The sequence below is a fragment of the Oreochromis niloticus genome, linkage group LG10 (genome assembly GCF_001858045.2).
Source record: "Oreochromis niloticus isolate F11D_XX linkage group LG10, O_niloticus_UMD_NMBU, whole genome shotgun sequence".
NCBI lineage: Eukaryota > Metazoa > Chordata > Actinopteri > Cichliformes > Cichlidae > Oreochromis > Oreochromis niloticus.
The window spans coordinates 11,582,869-11,608,472 of record NC_031975.2 but is presented as its reverse complement, the minus strand read 5'-3'; the positions used below and the strand labels follow the sequence as shown (position 1 = coordinate 11,608,472).

General features: G+C 39.8%; 1 protein-coding gene and 1 long non-coding RNA gene across 2 annotated transcripts in view; one reads left to right on the top strand and one right to left on the bottom strand.

Annotated features, from left to right (window-relative positions):
* The window catches only part of LOC109203881 (uncharacterized), a 51,151-nt gene that overhangs the window by 14,117 nt on the left and 11,430 nt on the right, over positions 1-25,604 (bottom strand). Inside the window, exon 3 of the mRNA XM_025910909.1 lies at positions 19,930-19,987. Within this exon, the coding sequence (XP_025766694.1) occupies positions 19,930-19,987 (58 nt within the window). The remainder of the gene's footprint in view (positions 1-19,929; positions 19,988-25,604) is intronic.
* LOC112848047 (uncharacterized) lies at positions 242-25,475 on the top strand. Its single transcript, XR_003221935.1, has 3 exons — positions 242-11,023; positions 18,954-19,157; positions 21,589-25,475. It is a non-coding gene; the product is annotated as an uncharacterized LOC112848047 (long non-coding RNA).

Here is a 25,604-nt window from a genome sequence, read left to right as displayed (position 1 = left end):
ATAAAGCGAACACCATCGAAAAATAAGCAAAGTTTAAAAAAATAAAATAAAAATCACGTACGCATCGCATTGTGTGGGTTAGACCCTATTTTGAACCGCTTCCACAAAAAGAAAACTGTAAGTTTCGTAAATCGCCAACATACCAGTAAGGCATAAGCTGGACCTGGTGGTCAAACGTCCTCTACACTCAGATGAAGTCAGGCTCGAAGAGAAGTGTAGGCCAACGCTTTAGGAGAAATCAAGAAACCTAAAAAAAAAATGTAAAAAAACCCCAAAACAAAACAACAACAAAAAAAGCAGAATGTAAATCATCACAAACTGATTGGGAACAGAGCAGCAAGTCTAACATTCACAGAGAGTATACACCCGTTCACACACATTCCCAAAACCACACAAACACGTGGTGATCCAAGCACACCCTTAAAAACACAAACGACTAAAAACTATAAGAAGCACAACAATAATAACACTAATAGCAGAAAAAAAAGCTAAATCACAACCGAAAGTAAGAAGAAAACATCCCCTTGTTCTCTCCTAGTTACGCACTCATAACCCGTTGTCCAGTCCCCATTTTCCGGGGTACAAAAACCTCAAATCGGCTTTAAAAAAAAAGGTACGGCAAGAGAGAAATGGCAAAAGGTTGAATGCGGTAAGATGTGGATGAGGAGGAGTCGCAGCGCAGGGCTGGCTACAGAGAAAGTGGAATTTCTGACCAAGCAAAGGAAAGGGTGGTGTTTTCTTTTTTTTTTTTTGGTGCTTCATTCTGCTTGGCTTTTTTGGATCCCAGCAGGATCCTTGGCTGCTGCTCTGTCTCTTCTTAGTGCTGCCAAAATATGGACATATCCCTTTGTCTTGAACTCTGTTACATAAAAAAAAATCAAATTGAGAGATGAGAAAACATGACTTTAAAAAAGAAAAGAGGGAATGGACCGGCCACCAAAACTACAGCGCAAGTTATTAAAGAAAAGGAAACAGCATGAGTGAAAAGTGCACAGCAAGGAGGAGAGAGGCTTAGCAGCTGAATTCAAGGGAAACAAAAAAAAAAGGAAAAATTCATTAAAAAATAAAAAGTCGAGATGGAAGGGTTTTGTTTTCGCGTCAGAATTTTTTCTCTGCAAACATAATATCTCCCAAAGTGCAAGCTGCAAAGTGTGTCTTCTCTGCTGCTACAAACACAGCAGCCGAAACCTTTCTAAAGCTATGCCACGTAGTGAGAGAGGGAGAGAGAAAGCAGCCACTTTTTGCTCTCTCCAAAATGGCTGAGGGCCGGGAGAAAGCAGCTATGAGCAGAGAGGAAGAGAGGTGCTCCCCGTCCTGCACAGGGGTGGGCTGGGCGATTCAGCGAGCATCTCTCCCTCGTTTCCCTCTCCTCGCTCGTGCCCTTTGTCCCGTTAGCCGTCTTTCAGACCGGACGAATGGCGTACAGCTGTGTTGTCCGTCCATAGGAAACTCTTTTCGGGCCACCGTGGGGAGGGGAAAGCTACAACTGTAAATGAGTGAGGTTCATGTGGTTTACTGTTCGTCGTGCACATGCTCGAATCCTGATGCTCTGCAAGTTGTTGTTGTTTTTTTTTTTGCTGTTTTAAAAAAATGCTCTCGGATGCCTCACAGGACAGGTGACTTTTGCTCAACCACTATATAATTTCTATTTTAAAAATATGTACATATCAATAATGGATATTTTACTATATTATATAAATTCAGTGTTTTTAAAAACAAAATCTAATCTTATGCTATATTCTCACTTTTATTGTCTTGAATCCCAAATTTCAAATAAAAACATCACTGATTATCTTGAACAGTCTCCTCTCGTGACTATTTGAACTCAGGCTCAGCGCCACTCTTGACGTCACAACGGTACAGTAGTTAAACAGCATGGCTGCTGCAGTCAGTAGTACTACATTTACATTTGTGTATTTCTAGTGGAGTATCCGAAGGCTGTTTGCAGTCACGATGCATAAAAAGCACTACCTATCTGATACAAAGCCAAAATTCTACTAGAAACATTCAAAAGGGCAAGGAATTTTATTTTCCAGACATCATATTTAATAACCAAATTATTAAAGATGCTGCAGTTATTTTAGTGAAGCCATCTGAAAATTTTCCAGGTTAAATCTATACACTTGTTTTTGATCACTCTCAGTCTCAGCAGATGTGCGTCTACATTGGTTTTACACAAATCACTAATCATATCCATAATATACCCAACATAAATCCGAGGAACTGACCTCCCAGTGAGGTCATCTTCACCAGCACTGGAAGAACCATTTCAGATTTTAAAATGGCTGCCTCACATTCTTGCTCACTGGAAGCGTGTTCAGTGAAGCTCATACCAATAAGCAACCACCCAACCAAAGTTTCCTAAAGCAAGAGATTAGAAAAACAACAAGATGCTGCTGTATCTGACCCTGACCTCTGCAGAATAAGCTAATTTAAAAGCAAAATTTAATCTGGTAAAAACTGCACAGAAAGCCTGAGTATGCGGCATACTTAAAAATAAAACTAACACACACACACACACACATACGGATCCCCTCCATGCATATCAGCTTGTTAGTGTTATGAAAAAGGACAAATGTTGGGTTCAGGATATTAACTGCCCTGGATACTAGTTTTGCCACAGCATGCCAATGGGCTGCTGTCTGCTTCATGGTCACCACTTGAATCTAAATGAACAGATTTGACTTTCAGGATATTGCCAAGAACCCTGTCACAGTGCCGACACAGAGAAGGGCCTCTCCAAAAACAGAAGGTTGGAGAAAACAGAGCGAGCGACATGGGCATAACCCCAAACCTCTAACAAGGTAACCCCTTAAAGCCACTCTCAGAGCCTGGGAAAGTGGGGAAGAGAAAGAGGGCTGCCAACAATAGGCAAAAAATCATTACCAACATTTTTCATATGGTAACATTATGTCAGTGAATGCAGTGACAAGTGCGCTGCATAATCCAGGTCTTAGACACATAGATTAAAACTGGATTTCATTGTTTTAATTAGATTTTGTGACCTTTTAACTGACTCCTTATAATACGCCCCCTTATTATTGTCCTGCTGCACCGGTCTGTCGGTAGCCTCTTTGGATGCTGTACATCCAACCAACTTGTATTTTCCACCTCAGGAATGAGGTTTTTATTAAAACATAATGACCTTTTTAAATACTTTACTATAATGGCATGCTAGCTATAGTTCTTGATATCCACTGGGCTTAAAACACCATTCAGCATTATAATTGGGGTGTTAAAACTGAACCTGTAGGATTATTGAATCAAAACTTCACACTGGTTTTCTTTTCTGCACTTTTACTCCATTGTGCATTTTTTAATACAGGCCCTTAACACGCTGCTGGAGTTTAATCTCATTACAAGCTTAAAGTATGTAAAACACCTTAAAATGCATTAATATTTACACATCACAGGGGGTATTTATTACTCAGATCTCTTACAACACTCAGGATCATGATGCACTGTTTAAACTGTTATTGCATCCATGTTGTAAAGCCACAGCATTTTTAAGATAAGCTGAAATATTTTTATTTGGAAAGAATGTGCTGATAAGAACACTGAAACCTGAACAATACCACTGCTACCTTTGAATTCATTACATCAGTGGACTAAAATGTAAACATGAAACTAATCAGGCCTTAATATATTATTTATAATATGTTTAACCCATTCAAATGTTTAAAGGGACAGAATTATATACTGTGTATTATTCAAATATTGATATGTGGAAGATTACAGGAAAGGCAACATCAATAGTTCACTCTCACTTCTTTTATTACTTCATTGGTAAATGTCTAATCATGTTAAGGCTATGATTCACAGTTGAGTCATAGCTGCGTCTGTGACGCGGAAGTTTCTACAAGAACCTATATATCACCCTAAGTCACTCCTGTTACTGGCACTAAGTGACTTCTTGGCAGCTAGTGCTTCCCACAGTAAAAGGATGGTCCAGTGATGTCAGCCATGATTCTTGTCTTGTCTAATAGCATTATACATAATAACGATCCTTTCATGAGTACCTAAAAAATAAAAAATGGGTGATTTTAATTTTTGGATATAGCAGTCAAAATATAAAATAACCGCCCACTCCGAATGTATTTTCTCATGAACTTCCACAGACTTGCAGTAACACTTGTGAAATCCACCAGGGTTTAGGGTTCAGGCTGAGATTTTAGGTCAAATCTATATATAAAAGTGAAATAAAAACAATGTTGTGTAGGATTTGTAATTTGGTTTGGTATAATCTTGTTAAATAATGTTACAGAACATAATAAGCTTACTCAAGTACATACATTCATGCAAATATCATGTGTCTTTTTTTGGAAAATTATTGCTGGTTGAGTCAAATAAAAGCAGATAAGGGCATTGGATACACAAAAGCAAGTTAATAAAAGTTAATAAAATAGCTTAATGATTAAAGATGTGCAGACGATTAAAGAATTCGTCATAATTTTCATAAATAAAGTGTTTTATATGACAGTTTGTCGACATTTGCTTCACTTAGTACCCACAAAAATTAACTGTTCGTTCTCTGCTTTTCTGCGTGTATTCTTATTTTTTTTTTATTTTTTGACTTTAACATATTTAGCAATAACTCTCTACTTAACATCACTAGGATGCATATTTCAGGTGTCCGTGAGGACGGCCTTCATGGAGAATTCATCCCCATAATCAACCCAGTGCAGCAGGATGAATGTGGAAAAGACGCACTCATGCAGGAGAGAGCAGGATAAAGAACCAGTGGGATACATGAGACAGCAGCAACATATATTTTTTTTTACTATATTTTTTCATTCACACTTGTACATCTTTGCTTCTGAATGTTGCAGTCCAATTTTTATATCTTTTCCCCCTTTCATCTCACCCATTTCTTTCAATTGCTTGTCCCTCACTGTTCCCTCCTCTCGCTTCCCCCATCAAATATTCTGCTCACGCACAACTGCGGCACCCTTTCTCCAGTCCTCCCCATTAATCCACACCACAGACATCTTGGCCCACTGTCTCGTCTCTCTGTCAATGTGCACTCAAAAGTCTCAAAGTCTGGGCCATTTCAGCGGAGAGTGCCTGGCCGTTTTTCGCAGGCTATGAGGCCTACTGTTGAGCATGCTTTTCTACTGTACAGGGTGTACCGTGCAGATAGGACATCAAGCGCTCCCCCTCTCTAAATATGCTAGAAAATGAAGACGACATCCCAGTGAAAGCGCAGGTCATATCAGGACAGGCGGCAACACAAATATAGCATCTATTTACTTTCATCACCACATAAAAAGTAGTGGCTTGTTGCAGAAATGCTGGTGATATGTGGCTTGCTCTGCCCTGTTTCAGCCAGGTTTGGCCAGTTTCTAACACACTGAAGATGTAAGCTTTAGTGCAGAAAACTCAATTGTTGTCACTGGAAACAAGTTTATAAAGAGTTTCGGATTGGTGATGGACTCTGCAAATGTTCCTTCATTTGTTTGACATTATTGCCTTCATAGTGCGAATCATTCAAAAACAAAAACAAAAAGTTGTTTAATTTGCACTTTGTTTTTCACTTAACACATTTAAATCAATGCAGATTATAAACTAAGAGCCTTTGAAATGTGACATTTTCACATTCAGTGTTATAATTATTTTAATAAAAGGTTTTGGCAGATCTTCAGTTGGGGTAATCGTGGTTGTACACCAGTGTTTCACCATTGTATACGTCAGCCAAAGCAGAACTGAAAAACTACCCAATGTGGCACACTGCTTCTTGAAGATGATGTGCAGGAAGAGATACAAAAAAAGAGCAAGCACAATGACATAGCAGGGGTAAAGGCTGTAGGAAGAAGAAAAAGATGTAATTACTCTATTAATTACTTAATTTCTATTCATCTGAAGGATCCACTGACTTGAACTAATCACTTTAAGAAAGCAGCCAAATGCTCAATATTAACACATCTTCTGTGACAGGAAGAAGAGTGTGGGGGTCTGTGAGGGGGGGTGAAGAAATGCAAAGATTTACAGGGAAATTAAAGAAAGAAATGCTTTTAGACCCGCAAAAGGAAGGAAGCAGCTTAACGTGGACAACATCAAGGATAAAAACTCATGGAGTCTAATTTCTTTTTTGCTACGTGGAGTGCACTTGTTCTTCCCTTAAAAGTCTACTTTTCACTGGCAGCGCACTGAAGCAAAATGAAGACGGATAGAAACAGCATTTTGAGATATTCCAGAGTATAAAAACCCTGGCTGGATATTGAGTTTACCCCCTCCATCCTCCTTTTTTTCAAAAATAAGGGCTCAAGTTAGATTTTACAGCGGAGCTTAGAAATAGTACACAGCCCCTCATCAGCCACCCTCCTCTTTTGCCGTTTCTTTCTTTCTCTCACCCTCCACTCCTGCCGTTTCAGACCCTCATTTCCCTGCCCTCCTTCCCCCCCTCCTCTCTCTCTCTCATTCATTCAGTTTAATTTTGAACTCTGCACTGGGAGACAGGCAAAGAGGGTAGCTCCATGGTTACCTGGCACCAGGCCATCTCATTACACTGCCAATTGATTCTGGCCTGCCGCCATGTCCGCTGCCTACCTCCCCCACGCCCCGCACCATTTCTGCACCCCAGACTGTCTGCAGCAAAAGGAGATTTCTGAACACACAGGACAGAACGAGACAAACAGCTTCACTTACGCACATCAAACTTAACTCGCATGCATGCACCACTGCACGCACGGATACAAATAAATGCATACCTGCTCACACACACAGCAAACTAAAGATGGGAAAATACATGTGCGCATATTTAAATATTCATATATTGGCCTCCACACAGTGTACAATCAGAGTGGCTATCAGAAAAAAATAAAGTCATAATCTCATTACTTAGATTTTTAAATCCATGTGACTAAAAACTAAACATGAATCTTTATTTAATCATAGACAGAATCCTCTTTCTAAATTCTGGTGTTCGCAGATAGAAAGACTTGAACTGCGAGGAGTAAAATCTAAATTCACAAAACATTTAACTGTCAGGAGTGATACCGCAATTTATAACAATAAATAATTGCAACTTTGGGAAAAAAATTAGTGCAGCACAGATGTTAAAAACCAAAGAACTTATTTAGGAAAATAAAGTCTTCAAACCTGGTTAACTGGAGAAAGTGTTGTCTGACACACTGGGGTGGTTGAATTCGCCCTGGCTGCAATGACTTGGAAGTATTTCTGACATTTTTGTGTTCAGTGCAGTCAATGGAAAGCTAGAGTAAACCTCTTCTTAAAAAGCAAGCATTTGTATTTAGGTTTATACCGTAACCATAGCAAAATCCAATGAGTAACATTAACATTTTATACAGCTAATGAAGTGTGTCTGTTTAAATCTTGTCAGTCAGACATTTGATTTGTTTGTCTCTGCTACTTCTATTTTTTTACATGATCGTTAGTGTTGCTAGATCTCATATCTCACTGGATATCCATTTGCATCTTATAATTTGAAGAATTTTTTCAGGAACCATGTTTCCTGCTTAATGCGATACTAGTTTCCCCAATCCTGAATAATCCAACAAGTTAGACACATATATTTTAAAAACACAAGCATGGGAATCCAATAAAAAGTCCTGTATGGGTGTGTAAAAGCCTTCATTTATGTTTAGTAATCGCCTCAAATGTTTTGTATTTTTACGACTTTAAACAGCACCTTTTAAATGCTTGTTGCTAAATTTGAGTGTGATGCTTGTTTGCTTGGCTACTTCCATCTGAGACGTATACAGTATCAACTTGAACACTGCTGCAAAAAAGACAAAGTCTTCCACAAAGATTGCATCTGAAATCAGCTTTACCTCCGCAACACATACCAGCAGGAGTACAGAGTGACTGACCAGGCGTTCTCTCAGGCATCTCTAAGTGCTTTGTTCATCTGAAGGACAGAATTTCAACACGAGTTTAAGGTCTAACACAACTATTGCTGTCTTTTAAATAGTATCCCTTTTTAGGACATACTCAAAAAATACTGTAAAATATCACTGAGGAACGTCTCAGACGACCACATTTTACAGCAGTTTTAGACCAAACAGAAACCTTATAGGGTGATCCAAATATGTAAAGCAGCTGCTTCGCATAATTTAGTGTAGTTTGGAGCCAAAGAAGTCAGGATCGATGTTTAACGATTCATCTTGCCCTGTGAGAGTTTCAGTAGCAGTGAGCGTGCTGGCAGTTTCACTGCTGAGACTTTGTCATACGCAGCATCTGTCTAGGTGTGACTCAGTCATAGCTTCCTGCTTCTTCTGCTACGGCTGGCAGATGCCAGGGTCATGGCTTCTAGCTCATCAGGGATTTGAGGGGATGAGGAGTCACTGGGATCATAGAGCCATATGACAGTGTGTCTACTGTGCCTTCAGTATACTCATATTTAATAGCCATCCATTCATGCCCTAGTTTATAATGTAAAAGAGTGATTGTGCCTGTTTTGTATTGTAGAACAGTTCATCTGAAGTTGCCCATCATTGTTGGATAGGTGATTTGTAACTGTGGTTTCTGGCTTTCCTGGTTTTACAGCTACACCCAGTATAAATAGCTACATCTCTAAACACGGGGTGTAGCTATAGCAGTTTAAGACAGCTCAGGCAGACAGCATCCTACACCACTTACTGCATCACACCCTTTCTCAAATGTTCCACCCCCGCTTTAGCTGCCCAACTTAGGATTTTACAAGGCATACCTACACCCAACATCCACCTGTAGGTTCTGTATACACAGAAACTGAAGTCACATCATGTATGCTTCATCTACAGATTTTAGAAGTTATCAAAGCACCATCCATAACAGGAAGATTAAATATCATTAAATGCATTGAGTTAATTATACCTTCCAATATAACTAGGTATATTTTTAGTCATCTTTATGCATCTTTATAACTACTGTGAGTTTTACTGCCATATCCTGATTAATTTATCAACTATTATTACTATTTCTCACTAAAGTGTAATCAAATCAGTGCAAGTAGACCCTAAAACATCTGCACAAATCGAACGGTGTTCCATTCATTATAGTAGGTTTACGCATTTAGTTGTCAACAGAATCATTCAAAAACAGCTTATTGTTAATGCCAGCACATTCATTTAACCAGCCTGTAATCAAACTTTTAAGGTGTGCATATTGCAAGTCTTATTTTTGTGCCAGTGCTGTGACCTTGGTGATTTTTTTTTTATTCCAGTTTTCAGCAGTTTGGTGAATTCATGGCTCAGAGACAATTCTTGTCTCAGTAAGGAATTCTAATGGCGAGGAATTCTAACAAACCAGATGCTCTGTCCAACTCACGGGAAAATATTTTAACAAGGTCTAACGGGAAGTATCCTTGTTACTTTATGCTTTCACAGCCGTAACTGGCAAAATCTTATCTTCCACGTTACTACCACGCCCCCACAAATTCTTAACTGATGACAAACTGAGCAATATACTTTTGTAAACAATACATTTCAGGAAAGCCTCAAAAAATACAAATTTTTAATTCATAATCTGCTGCTTTTGTTGCATATCAATGCACTCATGATTAATTTAACTTCAAATATCTAATATCATCTGTCTTCTGGCCATTTCTTGGCTGCTGTCCACTCACAATTTGTGTGACTATGCACCTTCGGGACAGGGCCATCAATTTCATGGTAGCAGGTGCCACCCACCCATCCATTCTAACACTGATAAGGGCTCCACGTTTGCAAGCAGGAGGAGAGCTACAGCTCAATATGAGATAAATGTATTTAAGAAATACGTAATGTATCTCAAAGAAAATTGCACCTGATTTCTTTAAAAATGCAAATTCGATATAAAAGTCATGATGCACGAGAGCCCTTCAATTGAGATTTCCATGGGGAACGTAAAAGTTGTTATAAAGCATCACAAACGCCTTGTGAATACTGGACTGTAGGGGTTCTTTCTTAAACTGTCCAAAAAGGAAAACAAAAAATATTTGTATATTCCAGATATTAACATGAAAAGATCTATGGAAGAAAAACATCTCTCTTCAGGATGTATATTTTTATGTCTTTTCTAAATGATTCCTATCAGTTGCTAAGCAGTCTGTATTATATTGTTTTACCACATCTGTTCTACCAGATAATACTGTTATTGATGACTGTGGTAATTAGACTGTGTGATGACTGTAGCCAGAAATAAATAAAGAGAAGCCAGTATAAAGACTTTCCAGTGTGAGTCTGTCTCTTCGAAAAGTAAGGATTAGAGATGGGCCTCCCTACTTCGGGGCCCCTTTCCTGTACATGCACACGGGTTGTTTAAGGACACAGTGAACCAGGCTACCCGATCTAGGGAAGGGGCCAGGGCAGGGGGAGCAGTGACGGGACGGCCAAGTGGAATAAACTTTCATGGAATCCTAAGAGCTCAAGCTGCTGGCTTAATGCTAGTGGGAGTAGAGAGGACTGGGAGAGGGAGAGGATTGGCTGATGTAAAAAGAAAGGGAGGAGCCACTTCCTCAGAAGGGAGAGAGAGATTTATGGAGTCCGACGGCAGCAGGGAGAGAAAGAAAAGGACAAAGGTGCCGATGAATATGGGGTTAGCAAGTGGTTTCCAGTGTAACAGTTATTTAAAGTAAAGGTACAGTAAAGATGAGAGGCACTACAAAGCATCTCGGGTTTAACCCTTAGGAAATCTGAAACACAATATTCAAAAAAGACAGGCATCCATTTAGATTTTTCCCAAACAAAACTCCAGGCTGTAGCTCAGAGCAGAAAATATTTGGGTTGGTCCACTTATAGATGGTAACCGATCACACCTGCATTCCTGGGAGAAGGGAGCTGCCAACAGACATTCTCCTGTTGCCCCCCTCGCACCCCTTCTCCAATTTTCTCTCCCCTTGTTACCTTGTCTCCCTCTTCTGCGTTCCTCTCCTTCTGTTGCTCCCCTTTCTATATGAGTGTGTCTGGGTCCGGCTGGAGAGGCTTTGTCTGTGAACATTGGAGCCCTGACTGGCCCACGGGGGCCCGATCCATGAATACCCACACTGTGAGAGCCACTCTTTCACTTCACACCACTTTCTCTACTGGAATGCCTGAGCAGTGAGGTAAGAAACACACACACACACACACACACACACGCGGAAACAGTACAAGTACACATACACATTTTCTCACTTTCTCTCTCCCCCCACCCCCTACATGCGCACACATACGCACATGCACTATACTTTACACACAAACTGAGTGAGTCATGCAGTGATGAAAAGCCACTGTTTTGTGTGCGAACCCTCTCACCCTGGACTAACATCCTGAGAGCCTTTCTCCTTCATCGGTCCCTGCCAAGCTCTCCCTCTAATTAAACACTATTGGGTCCAATAGCATTGGCCCAGTTTCCCCAGGACCATGCCCCTTCCACAGCTCATAGATGTCCTCAGCCGTGTAGAGTCTATATGGAATCTGAATGACTGTGGCGATTAACAACTTCTCAGGATTTTTAATTCCCCACTTAATGATGGGATGGCCACAAGTCTCTTGCCAGCTTTACAGAAGGACCGGCCTAATAGATAGACTCCATCTGACATGTAATATTGTGCGAAAGCATTTCAGGAGACGATTAAGTTGTTTGATGCATTTTCTTTTAAATTAACAGCATTACTGCTTAGAACCGGCGACCTTCCGGTTACAGGTGCGCTTCCCAACCCCCTGAGCCACGGTCACCCCTTATAACACTGAAAGACACGACTATGCAATTGATATCTTGGTATGGTCCCACAGTGAATATTAAAACAAACAGTCGAATGTGAGCTTTAATTTAAGGGATTTAACAAAGATATCACCGGTGTTTAAGAAGTAAGCCATATTTCTACACCGTCCCCTATTTTCAGATAAAGTAACTGGAAAGTTGACAAGTTGTTTCATGTCCAGGTGAGGCCTGGTCCCTTGTTATCCCAAGACAGATTAAGGATATAAAAGCTATGGAGCTGATTCCAAGTGTTGATCTTGCATTTGGTAGTGGTTCACTGGAACTCTCAATATGAGATCCAGAGATATGCAGGTGTGACAGGAGGCTGGATTAGGCTAAAAAACCAACATAAACTTATCAGAGAGGTAGCAGAAAGTTCAGGAGTGGCCTTATCGTCAATCCACATATGCAGTGGCCACCTCAGCAAAATGCAAAAGCATGAAAGATCACAGAAAACAACTTTAGTACTTGATATAGAATTATATCAGGAAAAACAACTTCACGACCTCTAACTGAGTCGAGAACACTCTCAAGGAGGTAAGTGCATCACTGCCAAGAAGAAACAGGCATTGGGTACAATCAAGAAAAAGAAGGTCAGATTAGACTTTGTCAGAAAACATCTGAAAAGAGACTGCACAGCTCTGGAAAATATAATGTGGAGAGTTGAAACCGATATTAATTTGTACCAGAATGATGGAAAGAGAAAAATTTGGAGAAGGAGAGCAGCTCATGATCTGAAACACACCGCATCATCTGTCAAACATGTCAAACATGCTATGGCATGGGCATGCATGGCCGTGACTGGAACCACACCAATAGTGTTTATTGATGATGTGACTGCAGATAGAAGAAGCATCAGGGTGAATTATAAAGTGTACAGAGCAATATTCTTTGCTCAGATTTCACCAAATGCTGCAAAACTGATCAAACAGAGCTTCACAGTGCAAACAGATAATGATCTAAAGTTTAGAGCAAAAGCAACTCAAGAGTTTCTTAAAGTAAAGAAACATAATATTCTCCAACATTCAAGTCAGTCACCTGACAGAGCACGCTTTTCAAACTGAGGTCAGTGAGATGCACAGACAAACAGAAACTTAAGGGACTTTATGGCATCATTGTGATGTCACAGGGCATTACATTGAAAAAATAAAAAGTGTATCGTACCGCTCTCTTCATGCCCTCTCATATGATATATGACTCGATATGGTTTCTTGACATTTTTTTTCAAGGTCAACTTTGACCACGGGCGCTAACAATGAAGGTCAAGGTTAAATGCTTAGTCATCTGAAGGATTCACGTCCTGCAGGTTCTAGTATATTGTTGTGAAGTTTGCAGAGGATCCATAAATGACTGTCAGTTTTTACTGACCTTGACCCGATTTTTGCCAAAATGAAATCAGCCTAAGATGTTGTTATCTACCATCACACAAAATTTGAACACAATATAATGAAAACTGTGGATGCCATACAACTAACAAACAGACAGACAAACAAATGGAACCGACTGCACACACCCTCCCTTTTAGGGGGAGAAAGCGATTCTTGTATTTAAATTTAGGTGAGTTTGTCCAATTAATTTTGACCTTCTGAAATTGTGGAAGTGTAAACCTTTCATTTAAAACTTTGGTAAAACCTCTTGAATTAAACGTGAATTGACCTGCACTTGAATCTCATCTTGATTATTTGACTTAAAATCCACTGTGGTTGCAAACAGAGGCGAAATTACAGAGAAAGTGTCACTATCCAGAAACCTTGAGGACCCAACTACTTTATAGATATGAATAAGCACTAGAACTAATCATTAAATTATTCTTGGTAATTTAAAACACTGTGCACTTTACACCAAGTTTCACCAAGTAATTATTACCACAGGACCTCAGCAACCAATGAGCCAAGCACATGACGGAGAGATCAATCTATCTGTGTGTAAAGTATGCTTCAGCTGTGACTGGATCTAAATTGCTCTGTTCAAGTATTATTTTGGGAGTCATATTTGTGGCACAACTTAATTTGCACCAAATGTCTCAGTGAATCATCAAGAGAGTTTGTGCAACTGTGCACACAATTATGCTATTTGGGCAGCTGCTAAAGATCATATCAAAAAAGTGGAAAAAGTCAAAGATCAAACATTAAGCACAATAACAGTGCGTTTCTATTAAAATTCTACCCACTGTTACACGACAGAAACAAATCACACCACTGGTGTAAAAAGGATAAAAGGATCACATGGCACTAAATGAGGATTACAGGTGAAGGGCTTGAAGTACTGAAGTCAGACATGCATCAAACTGAGGAGCGACTAACCAGACAGTCTTGCACACTCAGTCTAAACCATGCAAGAACAACAGAACTACACTAACCCCATACAGTAAACTTCACATCTACTACTTCGTATTAGCAGAGACATTACAAAGAAGATATTTTACCATAATTTCTTCTTTGGTAATTGCGTCGCTAGTGCTCATTAGAATGGCATTTGTTCAGATATTGCAGGGGAAACATGATAGTGTCACACATTAGACTGAGCCATTCATAAAGCCATAACCTATAAATTTGCACACGCATAGCACAGTTGTAACTTGCTTTGTAAACTTTACTTTGGGTAAATTTTCCAGCCTTCAATTTAAAAAAACAAACAAAAAAACCCTGTTAATTCTAAACATGCAGTCTTTGAATCTCAGAAACCAAATGCTATTTAATTTATGGAATTTAAAATATCTGCCCATAAAAGGCTGCCTTTAGGTGTTACCATACCGGCTGCCTATTAGCAAAGATTTCATTTTGTGACTTTTATTACAGAAAACAATATATCTTACTATAATGATTGTAGCACATCTACATCTGTGCGTAACCTATCTCCTCCGTAATGGGTGTGCCAATCGGACATACAGCGCTTATTAACATCTATGGGGGTGTAAAAAAAACATTTATTAAAAGTCCCAGTCGTTTTGATTTTCCTGTTTATTATGTTCACTTCATCATCCCACCTATTTGCGTTTGTTTCGTGTGACACGTTCAACGCACGTCACCTGCACGTAACTTAACAGTCACCAAAATTCGAATCTAAATATGGCAGAATCTGAAAACACACAGCAGGTCTGGCAAATTCTTAAAGCAGAGAGGTTTTGTTTCTCTTAGATTCAGGACAGGTGACAGACTCTCAAAGACCAATAGACTCCTAAATCTAGAGCGTCTTTCTAGTGTCTTTGTTGACAGGCAGGCGTCTCAGCCTCTCACAGTCAGTCATTATTGCTTATCCTTCCATGCACCTCCTCTTTGCCTAAATTTGGGCTGGCTAACCCAGATCCTGGCGTGAAAACCTCCCTTCACAAACCTGTGGGTGATGTCACAGACACTGCATCTTTGTAGCGTCTACAGCGTGTGGTCACGCCTTTCACCTCAAACAAGTTGCTCTTTTTCATTTTGGACATCACTCTCTGGAAGCTGACCCACTGAGTCATTTTAATAAACAACAAGCGGATCACCCTAGTTTGGAAAATGCCAAATATTACACACACATTACCAGACTGTTACACATGTCTGCTGTGGAGGAGGGAAAGGAGAGCCAATAATCTGAACCTCTGAAATGACAGTAATTGGTCAGGAAGAATGAAAGCCAGATTAAGACAGCAAACAAGAAGCAATTAACATTTGCATGCAGGATTCCCCTGCCTGACCGCAAGCTAAATTCAAGGAGAATCACGATAATTATCAGTAGCAGACTCCAAGTCATCCTTCGCTATTTTTATTCAACAAATAGGAACAGCCCTTTAATTCTAATTTTAAATCATTCACACATCTAAGCTTTAAGGCATATAGGTATAGTTGATGCCACTCAGCCCTATAAAGACATAATATAGAGTAAAAATGGTCTGTAAATTGTCTGGAAAATCTCATTTCATTTTATATGTTGTATTATTTTGAAAAGGAAGTTCTTGAGATTAATTTATTTCCTATAGGGAACTAATCTTTAAAATCTTTAAAACCCATTCTTCCGCATGAGACATGTTCAGAGTAACATGTAAAGTTACATCTGTGTAGCTGACATATTCTCCCTCTCTCCTGTAGGACTTTTGCATGCAGTCTAATCATTTTGACACGCCGCATTTTGGAAATAACAGCAGTAGTTCTCGGCAATCTCACTAATTTTCCTCTCTGTTTCACCTGACTTTTACTTGACTGTCTAATCCTAAAATATAAATCACTATTCACCATGTGGGCCAGTACAGTACTATTTTTTTCTTCTTCTACTTCAATTCTCTTGGATACATATTCATCCACAGTTAACACTAAAAAAGCACAATTGCTGTCTTTTTCAAATGTAGGTGAGTAATTCGCCTGAAAGATTCAACACCGCACATCTCTCTTTAAAACAAATGCTTTTGTTTCCAAAGCAATAAATCAGACCACTTGTTGGGTGTGTCTTTCCAAACACGTGAGACATGACTCTGAACAGTGGAAAGCCATAATGAGCAAGCAAAATTCTTCAAATTTAGCAATCAAGTAACCCAACTGTGTGCTTACGGCACTAGGGTGTGTAGGCACCACTGTGGTTTCCTGTTCTATTGTGTCTCTATTTGATGACTCAGTCGCACTTTCACTTCTTGAGGCCACATGAAAAACACTGGTCATTCAACCACATTAACACCGCCCAAAGAACACTGAATCATATCCTCGATCACTAAAGCACATAGATTTCCTAATCTGGAATAATACGGTATGTCTTGTTTGAGAGTTGAGAGTCCATACAGGACTGTGTCCACTATTGCCTTTTCCAGTATATTCAGACGCTCAGGCACACAAATAAAACAGAAAACACACACACAGAGTGCCTTGTGAGTCATGAAGGATGGAGGGAGGAAAAAGATACACACAGTGAGTCGAGCTACTACAGTCTGCAGGCTCTCACAATGCAATTTTAAAAGAGCTGATCATCAATGTGAATACTGATGCGGTCACGGGATAAAATCAAAAACCATGTTAATTTCTGATCGGTACCTGAATACTGAAGTCGCACAGATATGCAGAAATCATTAAATATCAACACGTTCTGAATGAGAGACTGCACTGTATATACAGACTGTCCTGTGATTGTTTTACCTGTAAAATATAACAATGTTGCTATGAAGCAATTCAAGAAATTTATTTTCTAGATGAAAAAAAGAACTCAAATTGTAATTTTGTAGCCCTTCATTTTGAACGGATTATTTACAGTCTGTAAATGAGTCATGTAAACATGCAGAACTGTGCAGAGTAATGAATTCATGCTGGTCTGCAGAAACAGTAACGTAAGATATTACAGAGAGGTGAATCTCTGCTTAAATGACAATTTAAGTAAGAGACTAGGAGGTGTTTTCGATCTTTTAATCTAACATTTTAACTTTTTAAATACAAATGTTTTCAAAACACCCAGCACTAGATCCAATGGTGAATAAGCCTGTGAGTGCTTTGCCATTAAAATGTAACAGAAAGAAACTGGTTTGGCTGAAGCAAACTAAACATGGATCTAATAAGCAACTTTTTTAGAAGCTTTTTCTTTTTTAAAAAAAAATCAGTGCTTTACCTTTCATATAGACAGAGAAAACAACACGCAGACAAATAAACTTATATCCTGGGGCCCAGGTACCACATGACCTTTTTCGACGTAAGTCTTCAAGCACAAAAGGAAACAGGAATATAAATATGGTTGTTCGGAAGATGATAATATGTCACTTAAAAGTAGATTTTATAGGTTCTGAACCAAAGGATTATTGGACCGGCTGTTGTGACTTTCGTCCCGAGAACTGAAACTTTGGGGGTTTTTTATAGACAAAAAAAAAAAAAACACGGACATATCGTGACTTTAAAGTAAACCCTACAAGGCTCATGGAAGGAACATTTTTCCAAAAAGTCAGGATAACAAAACAAAGAATTCCGAAACACTGATAATCTGTGTCAAAATAACCCAATCATACATGGTCTAGACTATTTTCACTGAGTAACAGCTCGTGAAGCAAAAGCAAAATGCTTCTTTTTTTTTTATTTTTGTCATATCTCAGCGTTAAAAAATTCATTAAAAATAATCCTTGACCTGCATCCTGATCCAGACTCACAACACAAACTAATTACTTGTTTGTTTTTCTAACCACACAGCTGAACTTTCCACAAAAGTTTGTTGAAATTTTATTTAACATGTTACATTAATATTCAGCTAAAAACTAATAACAGAAAATATCCTTTTCAAAGGTTATAAAGTCGGTGACCACACGAGATCACCTCTCAATAAAGCGCGTATGCTCATACTGCTAATGTATTACATATTTCTGAGTAATAAAAAGCAGCGTTGATTATTTATTACTTTTTTAAAATATTGTACTTAAATATAAACCGACAGATGCCAACTAGACCACACCCTACTTACATATCACACATCACGTTGGTGAAAAATAAACGTGTATCCATCTGGTTAAAACACAAAAATCATTCAAACACAATCGGCAACCAGCACTGCAAGAGAAAAACTCAAGACAACCACCTCTCATCTAAGCTCCCAGGGAATATTGACCGATAAGGGGACTGTAACATGTGCAGTTAGGGGCACACTAATAGAGAGGTCCTCTGCCGGCTGGACACTGATATGTGGCATGTGTCTGCAGCCGTTAAGACGGCACTGCCACGCTGTGTCAGACAAGGTAATAGACCTTTTACTGCGGTAACTGACTTTACAGACTCTAAAGATAACAACCTGTATCCTGGGTTGATTCTTTAGGACGGCATTCCATATATCTGAGGTGGTGAATATACCTAAAGGCCCCACAGATGAAAGCTTTTCTTTCCTTTATATGCATCATCATTGCTGGGAGACAGTTCTCGTTTTAGATCCAGATAAGCCAAGAGTGAATCCAAGCTATGAATGAGTGAATGATAACCAACAAAAATCAAAACCAACCTTTTCAAATGTCTCAAAAGTGAAAAGCAAACCATGGTGCTTTAGCCACTGCAGTCAAGAGCAACAGTGTGACAGGGATGTGTTGCTCATATAAGCCTATTAATAGCTGCAGTGATTACTTTCGAACAATGTAGCATAAAACCAACATTTTGCTATCATCTACAGGCCTTATATTCAAAGACAGTATTGATTATGAATAATCCCATCTAGTAGTGCCATGGTGAAGTTTAACGTGCTAGTTAATAACCGCACAACTTGGTTTGATTTCAGTTTTGCAATTTAGCTGTGACTTGCAAAACCTGTGAAAGCACAGGACACCAAAGACACCCCCCTTTTTTTAACGGCTCCTTCTTCCTTTGCTGCAGTGTTCTCTGATTGGCTGAATACATGTGTCAAGTCACTTCAGTGCTGTCAGAATGAGGACTGTTATTGGCTGGTAGTCCAATCCCCACTCCATCCATCTCCTCGGGCCAAGGCGTAGATCAGTAGGCAAGCAGATAAGTGCGTCAGGTGGGGCTGCAGCCGCTGCACTCCTGAGGAGGAGAAGGAGGCACTCCGGGCCACGCCAGGTAACAGAACAATAGCATGGAGGCAGATGAACGGCCGAATGATTTTCAATAAACTTCATTCACAGGTGGACCGAGTGTAAAGGTGCAGTGGAGGACTGAGGCACCTCTGCTAAGATTTTTCAAGGGCTGTAAATTCATCCACAAAGAATTATTAAAATGGCAAAACTAGGTCATGTGAGGATGAAATATATCTTTAAGGAAAAAGTTGAATTTGTACTAAGGGGTTACCTCCCCTACGATGATCCCTGACTAGCAGTCTAACAAGAGACACATTTATTTTAATCTATAAAGCGCTTTTTCACACAAGTCAAAGTCACGGCCTCTCTCGAGTCTCATTCAGCCATCTCTCTGACTCTACAGTTTCACTGACATGTTCCACACTCACTTCAGGGCAGCACATCAAAGCCCAACAGTGTGAGCAAAGCTGGCTGGCTTCACACAAAGACAACACAATGACACTGCAGTAAAGAAAAAAAAAGATTTAGGTCATGTCAGTGCTGTGAGTCACTTCTTGTGGTCTTCTGCCATACACTGCTGACATAAATAGCATCAGCACCACACAGACACACAGACTATCACTCATGCTGAACTACTGATATGAAGTGGCCACAAACAATGATTATCACATCACACAGACTTGATAGATAGGAAAAGTAAATGGGAGTGGAGTCTTTTTCCAACAGGGATGTTGTTTGTGGCGTACATAGCCGTGGGTGTGACTTCCACCTGCAGGCCAGCCCAGGAAGTGAGGCTCGATAAGGGCTCAACTTACCGGGTGGGGGGTAACGCAGTTGGGTCTCTCCATCCATTCCAGAAGTTCTTAAAGCCACCTACAGAAGGGAAAAAAATAATTATTAACAATGATCATTAGCTCATATGCAGAGTAGGTAGTTCCAAACCAGCAAACTTTGGCTATTAACAGTCCTGTGACGTCTTGACTATTTTTTTGTTGCTGTGCTCCACATACGTCAGTGCTCATAAGGAGTCTAACCTTCTGATCAGTGCAAGAGTGACTGTTTTGCAGATTGAGGTCAGGATTTGGCTCGGAGTGTTATGTAACCTGGTATATGGGCCAGAATAATAGTATTACATATGAGCGCAGTTCAAACGGGAGCCACGGCGGTGAAAGGGAGGCTGATGCAGACTGCGGCAGTGTCTGTGTTTTTAGGCAATGGCTCAGTGCTCACAACAGACAGACGTGCCCCAGAGAGTAGTCTGAGCATTTTTCGTCTTGCCTTGTTTCATTTCTCTCCTTCCACATCAGTGTGCGTTCACCTCTTTTCTCACCCACGCGTGGCTATTCTGTTCCTTACATTTTGTTTCCTAAAATTTCTTGATGTTGCCGTAGCTGTGGCTTAACGTTTTCTACTTTTCCCATTCGGTCTGTGATAAACTGCCCGACCACAAGACAGACAGTAGCTAGATGAGACAAACAGACAGATAAATAGATAGATAATCTCTGTAGCAGGGATCTCATTAGGGCCTTGTCAATCTCTCATTGCCACTTTTGTTTTTTTGTTGTTTTTTTTTTTTCTGTCTTGCTCTAGAAGGGTGGGATATCCGCATTGGTTGCTATGGCACCAGACAGCTCCTCATTTCCTCAGACAACGGCTAACTGTGATTGTGTGTGTGTGAGTGTGTGTGCGTGTGCCTCTGTGTATGTGTGCATCCACATGTCTAACTGTGTGCACAAGTAACGCATACATGTGTTAGGCCTCTCGTGTTTAATGTGACGAGTTGCAGCAAAGCGATAATCATCACTCTGCTTCTGCAATCAATTACAAAATCCACTTAAGATTCATAAACCATGACATATAAGCAGCTGCAGCTCAGCTTCATGCTACGTTTTAACTAGGTCTTCCCTCTGACTGACTTGATTTATTCAAGGGATCTTAGCGGGGTTACAACTCGTGTGTGACTGAGAAACAGAGTGAATTTCTGTTAGATGTGGCTCTCAGTGTCTGTCTTGCTTTTCCTCTGCTGCTCAGTACTTTGTCAGATATAAGTCTGTTTGACTTTACAAACCAGCATCTTAGAGCCTTCATCCTTGCTGACCTGCTCTTTCACCTCAATTTGCACTCCAGCAGATGGCAGTGTCTGCTTGACACTGTAGTATACGCCTCCCAAACCACATTTCACTGAATGTTTATTTAAAGCGGGGAAAGAGTTTAATCAGAAAAACAAGCTTTCACAAAAGTAATTTTTTTTTAAAATTCATGTGGTTCTATTTTCTAACAAAAATTGAGGTCAGCGTTATCAGTTAGCAAATTTGAAATAGTGACTGGTAAGAGGAAAGAATGTCTTAGAGCTCCTTAGTGTCAGGGACAGGCTTATTTTACAATTAAATTTTGCAGTTACCAAAAAAAAGAAACAACTAAGCCTGAAAATATAGGACTGAACAGTATACCCATGATTTTTTTTAACTCTACAGGAACGAAGGAATAAAAGGAGGACCAAGTACATTTAACCAAAGAACAAGGCAGCCTGAAACCGGAGCTTGATGTCCTGACGGCTGGGATGGCAAAGAAAAGAGCCGCTTGTCTTTCTGTGTGTGTCCGTTCATGTACGTGTATATGTATATGTATATGTGAACAGGCTGCGGTGTTGGGTGAAAGAGGTGTGTTTTTTCCACCCTGAGGGGCCTCAGACTAGGGCTGGGCGAGGCGGAGCTCTGGGGAGGCGCAGCGTGGGGAGGGCTGCTTTAACTGAACTCAGTGCACTGTAACAGCAGTCGGGGCGGGAGGTCACAGAGTCCAGCATTCCTCTAGAGCGTTGTCTGTTTACATGACCGCCGCTGCCTGGGGGAGGTGGCAGCTCTGCATAACTATAACATCATATAACTCTCATCGCTTGCCTATATGTCCATCATCTAGCAGAGAGATAAGAATGCCTTATTCAGTGTTCCTAATGTTGAAATCTGTTCAGGCTTGAGACTTCAGTCAGCCACTTCATTCTGAGTGTACAAAAATGTCTCCAGTCACAATGGCTTCAAAGCACACTCAAACCTTTGTTTGTGCAGTCATGGAGGCACAGTAATATGCTTTCTTCTCTCTATTTTGCATTACAGACAGATATACTTCAACAAGCGACATTACTGCATGTAGTTAGAATGACCTGTGAGTTAGACACAATATGCAGTACCTGTACTGCATGCCAGCGACTTATAGAGCTGAACAATTGTTAACATGTTTAACAGATAATGCTGCAATGCCTTGTGGATACTTGAGAATCCAGAGCATGAAACACATTTGAGCTTAGCCATCTGCATTTTATTAAAATTTGACTGACTTGTGTTTCCTCAGGCAATTGCACAATCCCTACAGTCTTTGCTAACTGGGACTGATTTTAATTGTAGTTCATTGCTTAAAAAAGACTATAATTCACATTTTTGTCATGCTGAGAAAGCAAATTCTGCATATTTTCTGTATAGGAATATTACACTGTGGTTAGTGCACCACAGGGCATGGAAAAAAAATTTGTGTGAAAATGTGAAAAGCATTGCAGAGCAGGATTAAGGGGCCAAAGATGAGATTATGTCAGGTGGGTCAAAGGACCAGCTCAGCCTACTCTCAAGTGGCTGAACTTATCAGGTTATTTACGTGGAACAACTTCGACTTGGTTGGCTTGAGTTGCTGCTGGCCTCTCTGAAGAGCTAATGCGGGCTAAACTTTGACTGTAGCTCCTCTGTGCTGCTGCTTTTCACAACCCAGAGCCTAGAAGCCAGCTGGTCAGCTCCAGGGGAGCACAACAGAGATGGGGAGTGACATCCAAGCCCTAGAGAGACAGTGCTCTGACTGTACTGTGGACTAGGGAGGGGGAGCATGGCTGTCAAAGGCACCATTGTTTGACAGGCCTGCATGGTTTCACGTGCAGCACATGATTCTCACTGAGGGTCTGAACTATAGCCCAGTTCGATCTAAACTGTCCGGGAGGATGTAGTTGTGGCCTCCCGGGCAGGTTAAAGTGTAACTGTGTCCGTGTTTTCTCAGGAAAGTGTGTTTACCTAGAGGACCAACATGGAGGCCCTTTTGTTTAACTAAGTAGCGAGGCTCGCCCTAAAAGTAAAGCTCTCTGAAATACACAGGAACCAGGAGGCCCTTCGGTGTTCCACTAACTGGTTGGTAGGAAGTATTTTCTTGACTGTGTGTACTCAAATGTTTGTTTGCACGTATGGGGAAAAAAATGAAGTCACATGCACAGACAATTACATGTCAAACAAATCTATAAAGTATACAAAGGAGTACAAGCTGAGATTTTTTTTCATCCAGATGAATCCAAACAGCCCACAGTGAAAGGGTACACAATTCAGAGGTACCAGTCTCATTTAGAGACCAGAGCAGCTGCAGCCAATTAAATGCAAATAATCAGGCAGGCTTAGAAAGAGGATATTCGGGCATTTTTAAACACTTGGGCTCATTCTTAATAACTTGTAGCCACTCAAATATTGGGTCCAAACAACTTTGCACTTGGTACCAAACTAATCAAACCACTTGGGTAGGCTGTGTGATAATGCTGACTTAGCAGGAGATATGGAGAAAAAAATATAGGTAGATAAGACATGAAAGCGAAAAAAAAAATGTGATAAATACCTCTAAATAACCAGTCTTTTAATCTGAGAGCTTCAAACAACAAATTCAAGCAAAAAATAAATTAAATTAAAAAAAATTATGCAAACCCAACATCATCAATTGAGTACATTCCTCGCAAGACATAGTATACAGCTGACACAAATGAAGTTGTACTGCACTGCTCAACAGTTTTGCGTACATAAGACATTTTATCATATGAGACCATTTATGGCACTTAGAGCATAATTTAAGGGAAATAACTGGTGAAAATGCTACTTATGATTTCAAACCAAAACAGCACACCCTCCCACGGACCAGGTAAGCTGTGCAGTATGCGTTGCCATGTCTTTAGGCTCAACATAGCTCACTGACTCATTAACCTCACTTCATAGTACACCTCTCTGATTTAATGTTTACCATGTTCACACTGCAGCTGAAAGTGATGGAGAGATCATCGGTTAGCAGACGTTTTGATACAGACGTTTTGAGATAACATGTATTAAAACTGATCCTCAGAGAGTGTCGAATTATCCACGTATCAAAATTTATGACAAACCAAGTATTTCACGAGATATTTAGCTACATAGTCACCAAGCCATTAGTGATGAACCTCTGGGCCAACACACGTACACATTTTCATATCAATCCATCCAACAGATGTTGAGAGGGTGGACCAACTCTGTAAACTCATTTACAAATGTTTATTTTGTAACCTTTAAGTGGTCCGACTGTTTTTTAGTCATCGATCCAGCTGTTAACAATAAAACTGCTAACACAGCACATTAATGTCTCAACAGGTATGTCCGAGCACAAGTATGTTTACTTTGTTTCTCTCTGCCCCTACCAGGGATCAGCATGCCGACTGCTGTCAAACACAAACAACAAGCCACTCCAATGATGGAGGAGGGAAAAAAATCTCACATATCCTTGAAATACTTTTCTTCCTTTCAACAAATAAATAAAGTGCGAAAAGTGGATAAGTGGTGGTGTGAAAACATGCTTTTTGGTGAGTGGGACATTAAAAAAAAATGGTTTTAACTTATTCAGTACAAATTATTATCCTGTCCCTGAAACTGTAGAAAACATTTGTCGTGAATTTATTAAAGATTCTTTCTGGCCACCAGAACAAAAAGGACAAAGAGCTTTAATTTTAGAAGTAGACATGATTTATTTTGAATTAAAAAATAAATAAATTGATAACACTTAGAGGAAATACAAAAGGTAATAATACCTGTTTTGCCTTTTTAGTTTTCAATTTTAGTTTCTGAAATAATGTTAAGTTACTTCAAAGTACTATTATTATCTCTTTAATGAAACTAAAGGCAGTGTCTCCGGCTCCGTTTAAAATAATATTCCACCAATCAGTCGATGCATCTTAATCTAACTAAAAGCTTTTTAATGCTGCACAAACCACCCTTTGGTTGTCAAGCAAAAATATGGTTTTCACTTTGCTAGGCCATCGTAACACTGAGACCAGTACTGACTGCACAACTAAAACCTTTGTGGCTTTTTAAAAACCTTATGCACCAATATAAAAAACAAAAAAGGAATCCCAAAGCAAATTCTTCAGACTGTCACTTTCAAAGTGTGCAAACTGAAAATGTGTACGCCATAGGTCTCATAAGGTCAACAAAAATGACCATGATTTGTTACATTACAGCCATTATTTCATATACAGGGACATTAAATTGCTTGCATATAATGTTCTGATCACAGAGAGGATAAATCACTGTTTGTCTCTGTGCTATCAACTATCCAATAAAAGCAAAACTGACTAAAAAATAAGTATAAAGATCATGTTTTAAGCAGCTAAGTGGCAAAGCTGGTTTATGTGTTCTTTGAGCACACAGATACTGCATTTCAAAGGAATGGTTGAAAA